The 17,265-nt window shown below is 43.7% G+C and overlaps 1 protein-coding gene across 1 annotated transcript; it reads right to left on the reverse strand.

The window, feature by feature from the left end:
• Positions 1–3,899: 3,899 nt before the first annotated feature.
• On the reverse strand, positions 3,900–8,371 carry rbm8a (RNA binding motif protein 8A). The gene is made up of 6 exons (XM_088327650.1): positions 8,277–8,371; positions 5,977–6,036; positions 5,829–5,906; positions 5,631–5,767; positions 4,146–4,282; positions 3,900–4,076 (listed from the first exon to the last, which is right to left on the reverse strand). Exons 1-6 carry the CDS (start codon positions 8,335–8,337, stop codon positions 4,028–4,030), a joined length of 522 nt encoding a protein of 173 aa, XP_088183776.1. The 5' UTR covers positions 8,338–8,371; the 3' UTR covers positions 3,900–4,027.
• Positions 8,372–17,265: the final 8,894 nt, after the last annotated feature.

Consider the following 17,265-nt stretch of genomic DNA (forward strand, 5'->3'; position numbering starts at 1 on the left):
GAGTAAATAACCGCGATTCCCTGCAATGAACTTCTTACTTTGCTGTCCAGTTTCCAGCGTAACGATAGAAACTAGGAAACTGGAGCTGCACTTCTCTTTTAGCAACAATGAACATGTTAACCACTAGATGGAATTCCAAGACCACTATACAAGTTTTTCAAAGGCTGTTACTGTATCATTTGATTGTATTCATTTACAGTTTTATCCACCTTATTATCAACATGAGAGAATCCAACATGGCGGCGCATGGATACATGCTTGCGGCTCGTCCAGCTAATCTTCTATTTATTGCCGTTCTCTTGTCTTTTTTGCTTTCACTTTTGGACACATGTGTGGCCAAAAACACTTACAGTAGGGACGAACTTATTCGGTTGGGTGGGCGTCTAAATTTCGACTTTTCGGGCACTTTTTATAACGCCTATGATATACCGAGCGAACTTCAAAGAGACCCGGCATCCTTGTGGACAGCTATTCCTCTTAATAAACGACGGCGGCGGCCCCGTAAAGAAAGGAAACAGAAACGTGGTTGCCGTGCAGGTAGATGTGTGAAGCGTGTGAAGTCCAAGCAGCAAGATGGACGCGAGGATGTAACTAATTCCACCATTCATTCCTCGCCGGACAACCGACGCTTTAAACTCAGCGCTCACGAACGGCCACAACGCCGGGAGCTTTTGAAGATCTCGACAAAGACTACAAAGAGTTCAGCTAAGTCAAATGATTCAGCAAAACTGAAATTTGGTCTGTTAAATATTAGATCGCTTGCTCCAAAAGCTTTACTTGTTGATAACATTATTCGTGATTATAAACTTAACTGTATGGGTCTTTGTGAAACGTGGTTACGCCCGGATGAGCACTTAGCGCTAAATTATGCCTCTCCCCCAGACTACGAGAGTAGTCATATAGCACGCACGCTGAAAAGAGGTGGTGGTGTTGCGCTAATCTCTGAAAAATCGCTCAAATTTAATACACGTACCTCTAATAATTACAAAACGTTTGAGGCTCTTGTGATGCGGTCCCCTCAATTGTCAATTGATGTAATAACTATCTATCGTGCACCTGGGCCATACACAACTTTCTTAGACGAATTTGCTGAACTTTTGTCTGAACTAGTAACCTATGCAGACAAAATTATAATTATGGGAGACTTTAACATTCATATGAACTCCCCACACAGTTCACTTACTATTGCGTTTAGTTCTCTAATTGATGCATTTGGTTTTACTCAACTGGTTGACTTGCCAACCCATAAAAATGGGAACACGCTAGACTTGATTCTGACTCGAGGAGTTTTAACCTCAAACATTATGGTGCTACCGTGTACTACTGTTATCTCTGATCATTATTTAGTGACATTTGAGGTGCTAACTAAATGTAGAGTTAATAAAGATGAGGGATTTAGCGGACGCAATATAAGCACTGGCACAGTTTCTGAGCTCTTTGAACTCCTTCCTGGAGCAGTTGCGTCCTTTCCTAAATACAATGGCTCGATTGACTCACTCATGAATGAGTTCAATACCACCCTGACTAGTGTGCTGGATTCAATAGCGCCCATAAAACTAAAATCACGTCCTAAAAGACGCACACCTTGGTTTACTGATGAAACTAGAACCCTTAAAAAAGAATGCAGGAAATGGGAGAGAAAATGGCGCGCTACCAAGCTTGAGGTTTTCCATCAAACCTGGTGTGACAGCTTGTTAAAGTATAAAGCGGCCCTTGCCTCTGCAAAATCGGCCTACCTTTCGAAGGTGATTGCGTCTCAAAAGAACAACCCCAAAGCCCTTTTTGACACTGTAGCATCGCTTACAAGGCAACAGCCTATCGCAGACAGTTCGACACACTCTGCTCAGGAGTTAATGGTCTTCTTCACTAAGAAGATTCAATGCATACAGGAAGAAATTGCAAAAGATATTGTTAGTACCACACGTATTAAAGGACTGAAATTTACAGATGCACGACAGGGTGGCTGCCCTGGGAAAATGGCCGGTTTTAGTGAACTGTCACTTGATGATCTCAAACAAGTGGTGAATGCGGCCAAACCGACAACTTGCCAGTTCGACCCGCTCCCAGGTTCACTTATTAAAAGTCTTTTTAGCGTCCTTGGGCCTTCAGTTCTAAATATTATAAATACATCACTCTCCTCAGGTGTAGTTCCAGCAGCTTTTAAGTCCGCCGTTATTAAACCCACACTGAAACGACCCAACCTTGATCCAGAAATATTAAGTAATTACAGACCTGTGTCAAACCTACCTTTCCTCTCTAAAGTACTCGAAAGAGTAGTGGCACAGCAGCTGAATGCTTTCATATCCGAGAATAACCTTTTTGAATCCATGCAATCAGGATTCAGGGCTAACCACTCTACTGAGACAGCTCTGATCAAGGTAACAAATGATCTCCTAATGTCAATGGATTCTGGCGCTTCATCACTTTTGCTGCTGCTGGATCTTAGTGCTGCTTTTGACACAGTGCGCCACAATATCCTACTAGAACGGTTGGAAAAATGGATTGGTCTCTCAGGAGCTGTCCTCTCGTGGTTCAAATCCTACCTCTCAGATAGGACGCACTGTGTTAAATATGGTGAAACGACATCTGAGCCCTTTAATGTTACCTGCGGTGTTCCGCAGGGTTCAGTGCTCGGCCCCCTACTTTTCAACATTTACATGCTTCCATTAGGTGATATTATTCGCAAGTACAATATCAGCTTCCATTGCTATGCAGACGACACTCAACTATATCTTCCGTTGGAGGAATCTTCCACACTAAACTGTGGAAATTTGGAGGCCTGTCTCACTGAGATAAAAGAGTGGATGTCACTCAATTTCTTGCGTCTTAACTCTGAAAAGACTGAAATGTTAGTCATTGGTCCTTCTAAATGCCGGGACTTATTCTCAAAAACTGCTGTGAACATTGACAAATGTCACATCACACAGAGTGACTCAGTTAAAAATTTAGGTGTCATATTTGACCCTGATCTATCCTTTGAGATGCATGTAAAGCAAATTACTAGAACTGCCTTCTTCCATCTTCGCAACATTGCTAAAATCCGTTCAATACTGTCTCAGTCTGATGCGGAAACAATAATTCATGCATTTGTTACCTCCCGTCTCGATTACTGCAATGCACTACTCTCCGGTCTCCCGAAGTCCAGAATCAAGTCTCTTCAGCTAGTACAAAATGCCGCAGCGAGGCTCTTAACCAGGACAAAAAAGTACGATCACATAACACCGATTTTGGCTAACCTGCATTGGCTCCCAGTTAGCCAAAGATGTGACTTCAAAGTTCTCTTAGTATTGTACAAAATCATACATGGACTTGCTCCCTCTTATCTTTCAGATCTGATCTGCCACTATGTCCCGGTCCGAAGCCTACGATCTGAGAGTGCTGGTCTTCTGATGATCCCGAGAGCAAAAAAGTCTTCTGCTGGTTCGAGAGCGTTCTCCATCCGGGCACCGGTGCTGTGGAATGCTCTTCCCCCTGAGATTCGATCTGCAACCTCAGTGGAAATGTTTAAATCTAAACTTAAAACTCACTTCTACTCCATTGCATATGAATAACCTACTCCTCTTGTCGGTTGAAAATAGTTTGTGTAATATAGTGTAACAATCTGTGAAGCCCTTTGAGACTCTTCGTGATTTAGGGCTATACAAATAAAAATGACTTGACTTGACCAGTATACACGCTTACTGGATAACAAGGTGCAGCTTAAAATTTCTGACAAATTTTGGGGGTTTTAGGTGCGACTTATCGTCCAGAAAATACTTGAATCATCAGACATTAAAACGATCCAGAAACAACAACAAAAAAAAAACGTTTAAAAAATAAAAAAAAAAAGTTGGACAATTTCAACGACTGCGCCATCACTCCCTGATGTATTATTTGCACACATTTAAAACGGAAAACACTTTTTGGTCTTACTAAAACTTTAATGTATAATCCATACAAGAAAACAGAATTTTGCCACAAACTGAAAGGGAGACCAAAAAACTTAAAAACCAAAGTAGAAAAATTGTTACATAGATAAGTTCCACGTTTAACGCCGTCTCCTGTCGGGACTCCGACTTCGTCTTCGCCCGCCGGTCCTAAAAATACCGCAGACGGATTAGGGATCTGACTAGGCTTCATTTGGCCGCCCCGTCTGAGAGACTTACCTGCGTCTGCTCTTGGGGGGTCCTCGCACAAAGCCCCAATCCACGCTGATGGGCTGGCCCATCATGTCCTGCCCGTTCAGGCCTTCCATGGCAGCCTGGGCCTCTTTGTAGGTCTCGTACTCCACCAGGGCGTAACCCTGACGAGGAATAATGGGAGGAAAAAAAAAGTGTCATCACCAAAGGTCTCGAGTCACAGTTATATGTCTATTCACGTCTTGTCTCTGAGTATGCAATGTTTCGCAATGTTGATATCCAACATACAGAGCATGGGCATCTTTACTTGAAAACATTAAGATCAAACTCAGCTTCATTGTAAATTCTGCAGCATAAACTAAAATTGCGAATCTCTCAGCCCCGAGTGTCTAGGATTTTACGATCTTGTTTTTTACAGCAATGTTAGTGGCAATTTTTTTCTGAAAAGGGCTTTGTAAATTCATTTGATTTTGACATACACACATATTCCCTTCTTAACAGTCTGACAGCATTCAAAGGTGGAATCAAAAATGACCCAGAGGTTTGTTATTCTTCAGAATCTTTAAAAATAAAAAAAGGCATGATGCCATTAGTATTTTTCCCCCTCACAAATGTTTGACCTCAATGAAGGAGTACTGGTAGGTCATAAATCCGAGGGTTAAGCGCTCAGAGAGAGAAAAAAAGAAAGCAATGCACTTTTCTTTAAAAAAACAAAACAAAAAAAAATCGCACCGAAATCGCAATACTGGTCTGAAAAATTGCAACTATTTCCGCAGGCCACAATGACACCATCCCCAGATCTGAAAATGAAACCATTAGGACAAATTCGGTCTTATCTCCTTAGACACTGTTAAAGTTGGATCCGTTCATCAAATATGCACCCGAAACAAACTAAAGGGCTAAAAAGATATATATAAATCATTTATTTTTTTAATCTAATTACTTATACCAGTCTCCAAGCACTACCTTGTAAATATTGTTTATGAATCCTAACATTCTTTTATCTTATTTTTCACTTTCTTGAGTGACGTGCCTTTTTTTAATGCAATGTTCACTTTGTTATCAATGACAAGACTATTGTATTTTAAAACAAAACAAGGTTTTGAGACATAGTTTGCATTCATTTCATCTTTACTGTCATACTTGAGTTCTAAGAATTTACAGTTTTTAAAGGGGCGTTGGTGTCCCATTTTTTTTCAAACACTAACATCTTTATTGTTTACAAACACACCGAATGTATGTATGTGTTTGTCTTGCTGTCGGTCACTCGTCTCGAGGGATATGACCAGGGTAGATAGAATAGAATTTTTTCATCTTATTTGGTTGTGGTAAAAAAAACAACACATTTGAGAACATTGGAATGAGCTTTCCCCGAGAAAAACCTGATGCAGCATAACCAGGCCCCAACTAGTTTGAGGGTGAGACCAATAATTGGAAAGATCTAAACAACTCAAAGACTTTCTGAAACAACTTGTTGAAAAGACAGTCACAGGCTGTCGAGGTCGGCCTGACCTTGAGGTAGCCTGTCCTACGATCCAGGTTGAGGTGCAGATTCTTGATCTCTCCAAACTCTGAGAATTTATCGTGGATGTCCTCCTCCGTGGCCTCCTCGTTGACCCCAGTCACAAACAGGATCCAACCCTCCACGGCTGAAACACAAAACCAGCCATGAGCGACGCCGAAAGACGTCGGCCCGGACGAGAAACTCACATCTCTGAGGGCCCGGCTCGTCGCCGTCTTGTTCCACCGTGTCGTAATCTTCTTTCATGCGCGACCTGGCGCCTTCATCTGCGTACACAAGGGAGACGTCAGCACTCGACAGACACTGACAAACGAGCGCCCCGTCGTTCGTCCTCACCTGAGACGAAACCTCGTCCTTTCCTCTTCTTGGCTTTCTCTTTCAGCTTGTGGATGCTTTCTGGAAGAGCAAAAGTAAAACGTACTAAAAAAATGCACGAAACACATATTGGAGAACGACATTTGTCAAGAGAATTAAAACAAATGTGGAGTAATGAAAAACATTTGTAATATTGGCCCACCGTACTTGAGCGAATCAGACAAATGGTTGCTTCGGTAACTGTCAGGATCAGACGCAATAAGCCGCACAGAGACTAAATCGTTTTCTTAGGCAGTGTTTTCAAAAGGGTCAAATGAATGTACCACAAATTCTCTTTCATTTTATTGGCTTTGATATTTTTAGCCCCCAAAAAGTGAAAAACTGACCAAGGTAATAAAGATAGATTTGCACTACATGAAAAAAACAATTAAAATAGCCTCCCTCTGTTTGACATTTTCTCCACTATATAACATTGACACCAGGTAAATCAATTTTAATTTTTCAAAACATAATATTGTCAAATCAAATGCACATATATTCCACCTAAGTAGGACAGACTATGGACGAGAGGCATGACAGGTCGCTGTCACCCTTTTGGTTCTTTTTACCCAGTTTATATGGAAATGTGAATAAAAACAACTTTTTATCAGTCTACTGTCGGGACCAATCTAAGAAAAGTCAAAAATGTTTAAAGACTGATCAAATATAATTAAAGTGCCTATTTGCGGATTCACAAAAACGTATCTCGCACAGAAAATCGCATCATAATCGCAATCCTGGTCTAAAAAAAAAATCGCATTTTGTCATTTTTTTTCCAAATTCATGCAGCCCTAGCTTGAACCTGTAGTCACAATATTTTAACCCATTTTGAAACAATGACAATAAAGGTATATACTATACTAATCGGGGGCTTGCTCTTTGGTTTAAGTGTATAATGCACTGTTGTATAATTGTAAAGATATAGTTCTACTTCACAGGTTTCGCCCATCACAGCCTCTTTTAGGAACATACAATACACATAATAAGTCCTTACGATATTCTATTAGGCTATTTAAATGTTTAAATCGGAGATTTTCAGTTAATTTGCAAAGGTTTGTACCCCCCACCCCAAGCCAATTTCACTATATGTGATCTCCGCTGGGCAGCACAGTGGTAAGCACGTGTGCAGCACAGTTCTGAGGTCATGAGATTGAACCTCCTGTGTGAAGTTTGCATGTTCTCCTCGTGCTTACGGGGGTTTCCTCCTGGCACCCCCGGTTTCCTCCCACATTCCAAAAACATGCATGTCAGGTTAATTGGTCAGTCCAAAATTGTCCATAGGTGTGACTGTCTTTAAGTGCCCTGCGACTGGCTGAGGATGGCTGGGATGGGCTCCAGCACCCCCGCGACCCTGCTGAGGTTGAGCGGAGCAGATAATGGATGGATCTCCACCTCAGAACCAATTCGGGTCGCATCCTGCAGGTCTACTGTGTCTGACAAATATATATATTATAAAGATAAAAAATGAGCAATGGAATAAGGCTTTGGATTGTATTTTTCGGAGGAAAGCATCATCTCCAAACAGAAGAGCAGCTTCAGCGACAGACTGCTGTCAGTGTTTTGTACCACGGACAGACTGAAGAGTTCTTTTCTTCCTCATGCCATGAGGCTCTTTAACTCCACCTGGCGGAGTAAAGGCCCACATTAAACCACACCCCCTACATTGCATATTACCGTACTTTTATTGCAGTGTGTATTTTATGTAGCACTATTTAAATACTCTATACAACACGCTACAGTGGGTATTAGCACGTCGCATTGGTATATTGTATTCTTTTTGCTTTATTATTGTATTGTTCTCAGCGAAGGGATGCTGCTGGAAATGTGAATTTCCCCGCGGGGATGAATAAACTATCTATGTATGTATGTATGACGACCACATCTGCACTATTTAAACTTTAGATTTTCAATGTACGTTGCACAGGGGCTTTTACAACTTGATTTAGAATTGTTCCATTCATTTTCAGAGCAGTTGAGTTTGGCTTTTACTTCTTGCGTATTAGACAAAACAGCGAGATGCACGATTGCTGCTAAATGTTTAAGGCATGAAAGGTTGTGTCAAATGAAATAAAACTATAAGTGCTGGCTAAATCGCTTGAAAAAAATCGTCGTCAGTGCGTTGTTAGCATTTTAGCTAGCTAGCATGCTAGCGCAGGCCTTCCGCCATGTTTCCCACGCGTCCCTCTTTACTCTGCTTATTCGTCAAACAACTCTTTCAGATTTGATAATCAGTGGAAACGCTTTTCACTCGAAAGAGGACAGAAGGCTAAATTCAACACTACCGTCCTCATCCATAGGAAAGTCTTCGCCGCCCGCTTCTGTGAGGTCCAAAACGTCCGCCATTGTTGCTTGAGTGGAGAAGAGTGGGCGGAGCGAGCTGATGAGTATTCGCGTCGGTAGTGGAGACAATCCAATGAGCATGCACGAAAGTAGAGGGTGGAGAGAGCGAGCCAATGAGTATACGCGTTACGAGACACGAAAAAGCGAGTCAATGAGCATGCGCGATTGAGAAAACAATTTTATAAAAATGAACAGAAAGAGCGCATTAAAGTTGTAGTTTCATTCATTTTTTGTTAATTTATCAATGTGACATTTATAAAAGTGTGTGCGCACGCGTGTTTTTGGTTTAGGAAATGTAATGAGTAATAATTCCAGCAGAGGACAGCCTTGCGTAATGTCGCGTATTATTATTTTTTTCCCGCTTTTATTGAAAATTGTATTATAACAAACCAATAATAAGGACCCCAAAAGACATTCCCAATGATTATTCAAAGTCTCATTCTCATCTCATTAGCCGTACCGCTTATCCTCATTAGGGTCGCGGGAAGCCCATCCCAGCCATCTCTAGGCAATGGGCAGGGGACACCCTGAACTGGTTGCTTGCCAATCGCAGGGCACACAGGGACAGACAACTCATTCGCTCATTCACACCTAGGGACAATTTGGACCGGCCAATTCACCTGAAATGCATGTTTTTGAAATGTGGGAGGAAACCGGAGTGCCCGGAGGAAACCCACGCAAGCACGGGGAGAACATACAAACTCCGCACAGGAAGTCTGGAGCTGGATTTGAACCCACAACAGGTTCCCACTGCGCCGCCGTGCCGCCCCTTATTCAAAGTTCTAAATCAAAAATCAAGTGTAATGGCGCTTCTACGACACTAGGATTTGTAGAGCTGTGTATCGCAAAATGTTAGTTGTGTCAGGACCAGAACGGAAACAGGACCCACTCGCGTAACGTTTACCACAAGTTTTATTGAAGGAACGAGGAAGGGGCGCACCCACGAACCGGTGTTCGCTCGCCACGGGAAGCAGGTCGCTCTGAACGCGATGGCGGTGTCGGGAACGGAAAAACGGGTCAGTCGCCGGGACAGGAGAGCAAAAACGTGGTCGGGGTCGTGAGCGAGTCGTAAGCCAGGAAAGGAGAGTAGACGTCGTCTGGATCAAAAATGGGTCGAAGCTGGGGGACGGACAGGAACAAAAATCAAGTGGGAGTCAGGGTCGAATAAGCTTGCCTAGAGAACACTGAGGTTCGCAGACGGACCGACAAAAGGGGACAGATAGGAGTGGGTTTAAATAGAGACAGCTGACTCACATCAGTAATCATGACAACGATTCCTTGTGGAAAATGTACATGAAATTTTATGTTTTTTGAAAGGTATTCAAGCCTCCTGTCACCAAAATGACCAGACATGTTGCGGTTAAAAACCCAAAAGAAATTCCCTCCATTCTATTTTTAGATTTGATGAGTCTATTTCAGTTGTCTATACAAGGAGTCGCATTATTTGGTTGTTTCTCCCCTCTACCTTTTCCATAGTGTGCACTGGATAGATACCCCTTTTTGTTCGAGCCACTCTCAAATTTTCAATCAGCTGACAACTCCCTTTTTTCACTCTTTTTCTCTCTCTCTCTCTATCTCTCTCTCTTGCTCATTTTTCTTTTTCCTCACTTTATTTCTCTCTCTCTCTCTGGCTCATTTTTCTTTTTTCTCACTTCATCGCTCTTTTTCTCTCTCTTTCTCTCATTTTTCTTTTTTCTCACTTTATTTCTCTCTCTTGCTCATTTTTCTTTTTTCTCACTTTATCGCTCTCTCTCTCTCTCTCTTGCTCATTTTTCTTTTTTTCTCACTTTATCGCTCGCTCTCTCTCTCTCTTGCTCATTTTTCTTTTTTGCTCACTTTATTGCTCTTTTTCTCTCTCTTTCTCATTTTTCTTTTTCTCACTTTATCGCTCTTTTCCTCTCTCTCTCTCTCTATATATATCTCTCTCTCTCTCTCTTGCTCATTTTTCTTTTTCCTCACGTTATTTCTCTCTCTCTCTCGCTCATTTTTCTTTTTTCTCACTTTATCCCCCTCTCTCTCTCTCTCTTTCTCTCTGTCTCTCTCTCTATCTCTGGCTCATTTTTCTTTTTTCTCACTTTATTGCTCTTTTTCTCTCTCTCTCTCTTTCTCTCATTTTTCTTTTTTCTCACTTTATCGCTCGCTCTCTCTCTCTCTCTCTTGCTCATTTTTCTTTTTTGCTCACTTAATTGCTCTTTCTCTCTCTCTTTCTCATTTTTCTTTTTCTCACTGTATCGCTCTTTTCCTCTCTCTCTCTCTCTCTCTCTCTCTCTCTCTCTCTCTCTCTCTGTCTCTCTCTCTCTCTCTCTCTCTCTCTCTCTCTCTCTCTCTCTCTCTCTCTCTCTCTATATATATATATATATATATATATATATATATATATATATATATATATATATATAGTGCTTAGAAAAAATAGGCTAATTAATCCAAAGAAGGCATGAAAAGGCTTTATTGTCTTACTGATTTAATTTCCTTCGTGAATATCAAACAGCAATTCGAGGCAAGGAATACGACCGACGATCGATCCGGGAAGCTCGACGGGAGCAAAAAACAAAACAAAAAGAGTCAAAATGGCGGCGTTTTCACGGCGTGTGGGCGGAGTCTCCACGCTAGCGACGCGGGAGACCAGGACTTTGCTGTTTTCCGATTGGCCGAACAACAAAATCACAAGTCTTCCACGCCGCCGATGGATTCCACGTCTTTCGAGGGATCGAGAATTAGAATTTGAGCTAGGACCGTCTTTCTCGATATCGACGTTCTGAGATTAGACACGGCACTCCAGGGGAAATAACGTCACATAGAGACTTTGAAGAGACCGGAGCCACAGTCGGCGTCATTTTTACACCTTTTTCTTTTCAGTTTTCTTCATGTTATAGCGTGGTCTATTCGTAAGACTGCCCAAAAACACGGCGATGGAAACCATTCCAAGCATTTACAAGCACCTCACCCAAAATTCAAGCACTGTCCTGACCTTGATAACATGACATTGAAATTCGAGCATTTTCAAAGATGTGAAGCGGTCACAAGCCAGGAACGAAGACAGGACCCAATATCGTTTGTTTTACTCAGTTTTTATTGAGAAAAAGAAAAGTGCTTGTAGCCACGATCCGATGATCATCAGTCATGGGTAGCAGATAGCGGGAACGCGGAAGTGGCACTTCCGTGTCAAGTGAGGGTCGTCGTAGGCAGCGGGAAAACCGGTCGATGGCCGGGACGGAGGAGCAAAAGCAGAAACGAGTCCAGAGAGAGGTCAGCAACAGGTATCAGGCAGGAAACAGGGCAGAACAGGTCGATGGCCGGGACAGAGGAGCAAAACAGAAACGGGTCCAGAAAAGAGGTCGGCAACAGGTATCAGGCAGGAAACAGGGCAAAACAGGTCGATGGCCGGGACAGAGGAGCAAAACAGCAATGAGTACACAAAAGAGGTCGGCAACGGGTATCAGGCAGGAAAAAACAGGGCAGGAGAATGTCGGATAGTACAAAGCTTGCCTATCTGAGAGCATTACGATTAGCGCTAAAATAGAATTTCTGTTTTTGTCACCCAAAAAGAGAGCTTGAAAAAAAGAAGCGAACCTGTTGGGGCTCCATCCACGCGGTCCCGGGACGCAACGTGATTCGTCGCCACTTGTTGCAAGCAATCGATGGTCTCTACAAGTTGCGGCGATCAATTATTGAAGAAGGGACAAACTGGGCGCCGTGCCCGACCCCGACCGACCGGGTTGGCTCCTCGCCACTCGCCTCCTTATCTCCAGAAGGCTTAATGGGACGCATCAGTAGAAACAGACACGTGGGGTGGGTGCTCCTCAGCTGTGTCTTTCTTTGTGTATAGATGTAGGAGAGCCATGACAGGAAAAACCCTGCAATACCAATAACCACCACAGAAGAATATGACCGCCATGGTGATTTATTGCCAAAGTTCTAAGCCCCATTTGGAATTTTATCATATCCAGTTTGATGAAGACGGTCCAGTTTTACCGATGTGAATCACCTGTGCCCGCTCCTTTGGCGCCAACTGCCTCGGACTCTGATTGGCTCCCTGTCCCTATTCAAAACCACTCCTTCACCTGTTGTCAGTCTGTTTGCGAACCTCAGTTAATACTAAGCAAGCCTTTTTTCAACCATGACTCCCACCGGTTTTTGCTCCCGTCTTTCCCCCGGCTTTGACCCGTTTTTTGTCCCCGACCACGTCTACTCTCCTTTCTTGGCTTACGACTCGCTTCCGACCATGACCACGTTTTTGGTCACCTGTCCCGGCCACTGACCCGTTTTTCCCAACGCAACGCAAGTGGGTCCTGTTTCCGTTCTGGTCCTGACATCCAGACGGTTTATCTACAATCAAACAGAGGGCTCCGGGTATTCCAGAACTTGCCGAGAGTATTTTTGCACAAGGTACGTTTGATGCATTTCCGAGCAATTTTGTGACGCAACGCGCGAAAGGTCCCGGGTTCGAGATCCGGCCGGTGGAAACCTGTTTCGGCCTTCTCTCTTGTTTTCTCTTTAAAGTCTTTATTACAAGATGACTTAACCTAGAGTACTGTGTCTAAATTGATTTCACAACATTGGTATGAATGAAAATAGAGATGATGACTTATTATCTTCTACTGGTTACCTGATTTGTTCCCCGTCCTACTTAAGCTCAGTCCTTTCACTCGCCTGTTGTCAGTCCGTCAGCTAACCTCTGTATTGACAGGGCGAGGACTGATTCCCGCCAGTCCTGTTTTGTATCCTGTTCTGTACTCGCCCGTTCCTGTTTTCCCCGTTTGTCTCTTGCTACAACCCGTTTTTTGACCCCGACCACGTTTTGATCTCCCGTCCCGGCTAACGACACGTTTTTTGACCCCTACCAAGTTTTGATCTCCGGTCCCGGCTAACGACCTGTTTTTCCGTCTAACTACACTACGATCTCCCGCTCTGGAAGATCCACTTCCACGTTCTAAACTTTCCTCCATATTTCAACAAACTTGTGAGTAACGTTACGCATCTGGGTCCTACATCTGTTCCGGTTGTGAAAGACTATTCTATTCTATTCTATTCTATTCACAGTAGTATATATTTCTATAGTTGCGCAATGATGGATCAGTTAAAAAACAAAGCTGACCTCAACCGCAAAACAGTGGATGCAACAAAAATTGAACCCAGGTTGCGGCAGTAAGAGTCACTGATTGTGGTGTTATAAATGACATAAGAAAAGTCCATCCTTCCATTCATCCATTATCTGCACCGCTTATCCTGAGTAGGGTCAAGGGGTTTCTGGAGCCCATCCCAGCTATCTTCAGGCAAAGAGCAAGGGATACCCTGAACTGGTCGCAGGGCACACAGGGACAGACAACTCATTCGCTCATTCCCACCTAGGGACAATTTGGATCGGCCAATTAATCCGGCATGCATGTTTTTGAAATGTGGGAGGAAACTGAAGTGCCTGGTGGAAACCCGCGCAGGCACAGGGAGAACATGCAAACTCCGCAAGGGTAGGTTGCAGTCGCAGTACTTGAACCCTGCACTGTGGGGTTGCGCGCAAACCACCCATCCACCATCCCGCATAAGAAAAGTCATTCGATTTTATTCTATCATAACCTCTTTAGTCATGGTACCAGAAGAGTATGTTAGAGAAGGGAGGAAAAAGAAAGTATTGCTGAAAAATGAATGGTCTTTATTGTCATCCTATAGCTAAAATGAAAGTCAAACAGATTCAAAACATGTGAAAAGGGATAAAAATCATATATCAACGATAAAGACTTATATAATATATATAAAATATATATCAATCAACTGTCAGGAATCAGAGCAGGATCCGGACCCAATCGTGTGACGTTCTCACACAAGCCTTTAGGGGAAATGGGGAGTCATGCACGTTAGGCAGCGGTCTGGGGTGAAATGATAGGAATCCAGAGGCCGACGAGATCGATAACGAATCGGGATAACAAAAAGAAACAGGAGAAACTAGACGGGAACAAAAACTGAAGAAACTAACAAACAGGACAAAAACAGTCGGAAACAAAACTGGAACCTAAAATTAAACAGGACATATAATAAACGGGAACAATACCGGACTTGAAATATCAACAGGAAAACAGGACCGAGTCAGAACCCACGTCTTGCGGGGCGGAAGTTCGTTTGACGGGCTGACAACCGAAGCAAGAGAGCGCTGAACTTTATCTAGACGGAAATCTAATCTCTCAACAAGCCGCAGCCGGCGCCCCACGGGCTGGGCCAATTGGGCACCATGGCAACCGTGACATACACGGGCGCGGCCAAATGGGCGCCACGGCAACCATGACATCAACGGCAAAAACCAACAACAAGGGATACAACTTTTTTGTGTTAAATGTTTTTTCTTTGTTCTCTTCAATATCTTTGTTTTACCCTGGAGTGCTGTGTCTAATCTCATTGCATGCAATGTTTCACAATGTCGATATAATGACAAGAAAGACAATTGTCTTTGGAGTACGTGATGACGAATGGTTCTTTGAAGGACATTCAATAAATACATCTTCAACGCGATGTTGGGAACGTTTGTCTCAGTGAAACCGAATTTCAGACTGAAATTTTGGGGTGCGCATCATACGAGGATATTTACGGTAATTGAGTCATAATAATCACTCACGGTTCACGATGATTGACGTGGTGGACTTGACTGTGGTGGATTTTGTCCTTGTGGTGCCAGGTCCACGTTCTGGAGTTCTTGCCGGCGGCGAGTCGTTCGAGTCAGCAGGTCCGGCTTTCCGGCTTGCACGTTTTCTTCCTTTCTTCATTTATGAACGTCGCAGCAATTGAGGGGTTCCGGGCCCCCTGCAGGATGATCATGGTATCTTCCTTTGGTGCTTTGTCTAGGATGTCTTGAACCTGGGCATAAAAGGCCACAGTTTCTTTGTCACTGTGCTTTAAACTTTCTTGACCAGGCTGCCTAGAAAGAGTCCGAAACCATGGTATGAGTGATTATTTCTGGCTTTTTTTCCCCCCAGAACTGTCACAATTGCCATGGCGCCCAATTTGCCCCGCCCCTGTGGCGCCAGCTGCGGCTCGTTGACAGATTGTCTTTGCGTCTTTTAAAGCTCAGTGCTCTCATTTTTCCTTTGTCAGTCCGTCAACGAACCTCATCCCCGCAAGACGTGGGTTCTAACTCGGTCCTGTTTCCCTGTTGGTATTTCCTGTCCGGTATTGTTCCCGTTTATTTTTGTCCTGTTAAATATCGGTTTCCAGTTTCGTTCCCGTCTATTTTTGTCCTGTTTGATATTCTCTCCAGTTTTCGTTCTCGTCTAGTTTGTCCTGTTTCTGTATATTGTCAACTAATTTTTAACATGACCAAGTCTTTTAAGGGCCTGTGCGGTAGATGGTAATGTTTTGACTCATTTCTTCCAAACTCTCATAAATCGAACGGTAACAAAGTCGATTCGAACGGCTAACGGCTAATAATTCCTCTCTGCTCTGCTTTGCCTCCATTGGTGTCATTTCTTGCCTGTGATTGGACCATCGCCACACGTGAATGCATGCGAGACACCATTGTCGGTGGGTAAGTAAGCCATTGTGGGAAGTTGCTGCCACCTTGTGGGTATTTTGTGACGTGAGCATACTGCTACAAAGCAGAAGATAATGCGGTGATGCATTCAAAGGTCGTAGGAATCGAAATGTTTTTCCTCGTTAGTGAGCATGGTTGCCATGGTGCCCAATTGGCCCCGCCCGTGTGGCGCCAGCTGCGGCTCGTTGACAGATTGGCTTTCCGTCTATTTAAGCTCAGTGCTCTCACTCTCCCTTTGTCAGTCCATCAACGAACTCCTGCCCCGCAAGACGTGGGTCTTGACTCTGTCCTGTTTGTCTATCCTGTCCGGTATTGTTCCCGTTTATTTTGTCCTGTTTAATTTCGGTTTCGAGTTTTGTTTCCGTCTATTTTTGTCCTGTTTATCATTTTCTCCAGTTTTCATTCCCGTCTAGTTTCGCCTGTTTATTTTCGATATCCTGATTTGTTATCTATCCTGTCTGTCTCGTCCTGTCCGGTATCGATCCCATCCCTTCGATATCTGCCCGGGCAATTGGTATCCATCTCGTCGGCCTCTGGATCCCTATCATTCCACGCCAGACCGCTGCCTAACGTGCATGACTCCCCATTTTCCGTAAAATAAAGGACTTGTGTGAGAACGTCACGCGTTTGGGTCCTGATCCGGTTCTTGTTCCTGACAGTTAGTGGGTCAAATGTTAAGAAAAATCACCTGAATGCAGCATGAGCCACTTGACTGGGAACACCCTCTTTTTTGCAACGGAGGCTTCAAGGACATGTTCCCGATTTTCCAGGATTCGCGTCGCCGACGGAGGATCGTACCTGAATGCAGCACGAGCCACTTCATGAAGAAGCCTCTTTTTTTTCCAGTGACACAAACACACACGTCCAATTGGCCTTGAATGCAGCAGCAACCAGTTCAGAAGATAGTGTAGTGCTACATTCGAGGTCTGCGGAAAACGGAAATGTTTTCCTCGTTAGTCGGTCGAACATGAACAAAAGTCACCTGAACGCACTACGAACCACTCGATTAGGAATCCCCTGACACTGTTTCTTCAAGGGACGTAGAAAGAACCTGTTCCTAATCTTTTGACCTCAGACCCATCTCCAAAGGGACGTCGGAGTTCCTAAATTGCATGGTGGGAATCTGAGCAAAACAACCACAAAAGTACAATTCCCCTTGAACGCAGCAGCTACCATTCCAGGAGGCGCAGAAGTTCAAGTTCCTAATGTTTTGTCACAGGAGTTTCGTCTCCGACAGAGGACCTTACCTGAATGCAACACGAACCACTCGATTAGGAATCCCCTGACACTCTTTTAGGAACTCGTTCCTAATCTTTCGACCTCAGACCTCTCTCCAAAGGGAGGAGGGAGTACCTGAATGCAGCACGAGCCGCTTCATTAAAAAAAACTTTTTGGAGTGATGTGAACACATAAGT

The sequence above is a fragment of the Urocampus carinirostris genome, chromosome 2, assembly GCF_059441175.1.
Source record: "Urocampus carinirostris isolate Australia breed hairy pipefish chromosome 2, RoL_Ucar_1.0, whole genome shotgun sequence".
Taxonomy (NCBI): domain Eukaryota; kingdom Metazoa; phylum Chordata; class Actinopteri; order Syngnathiformes; family Syngnathidae; genus Urocampus; species Urocampus carinirostris.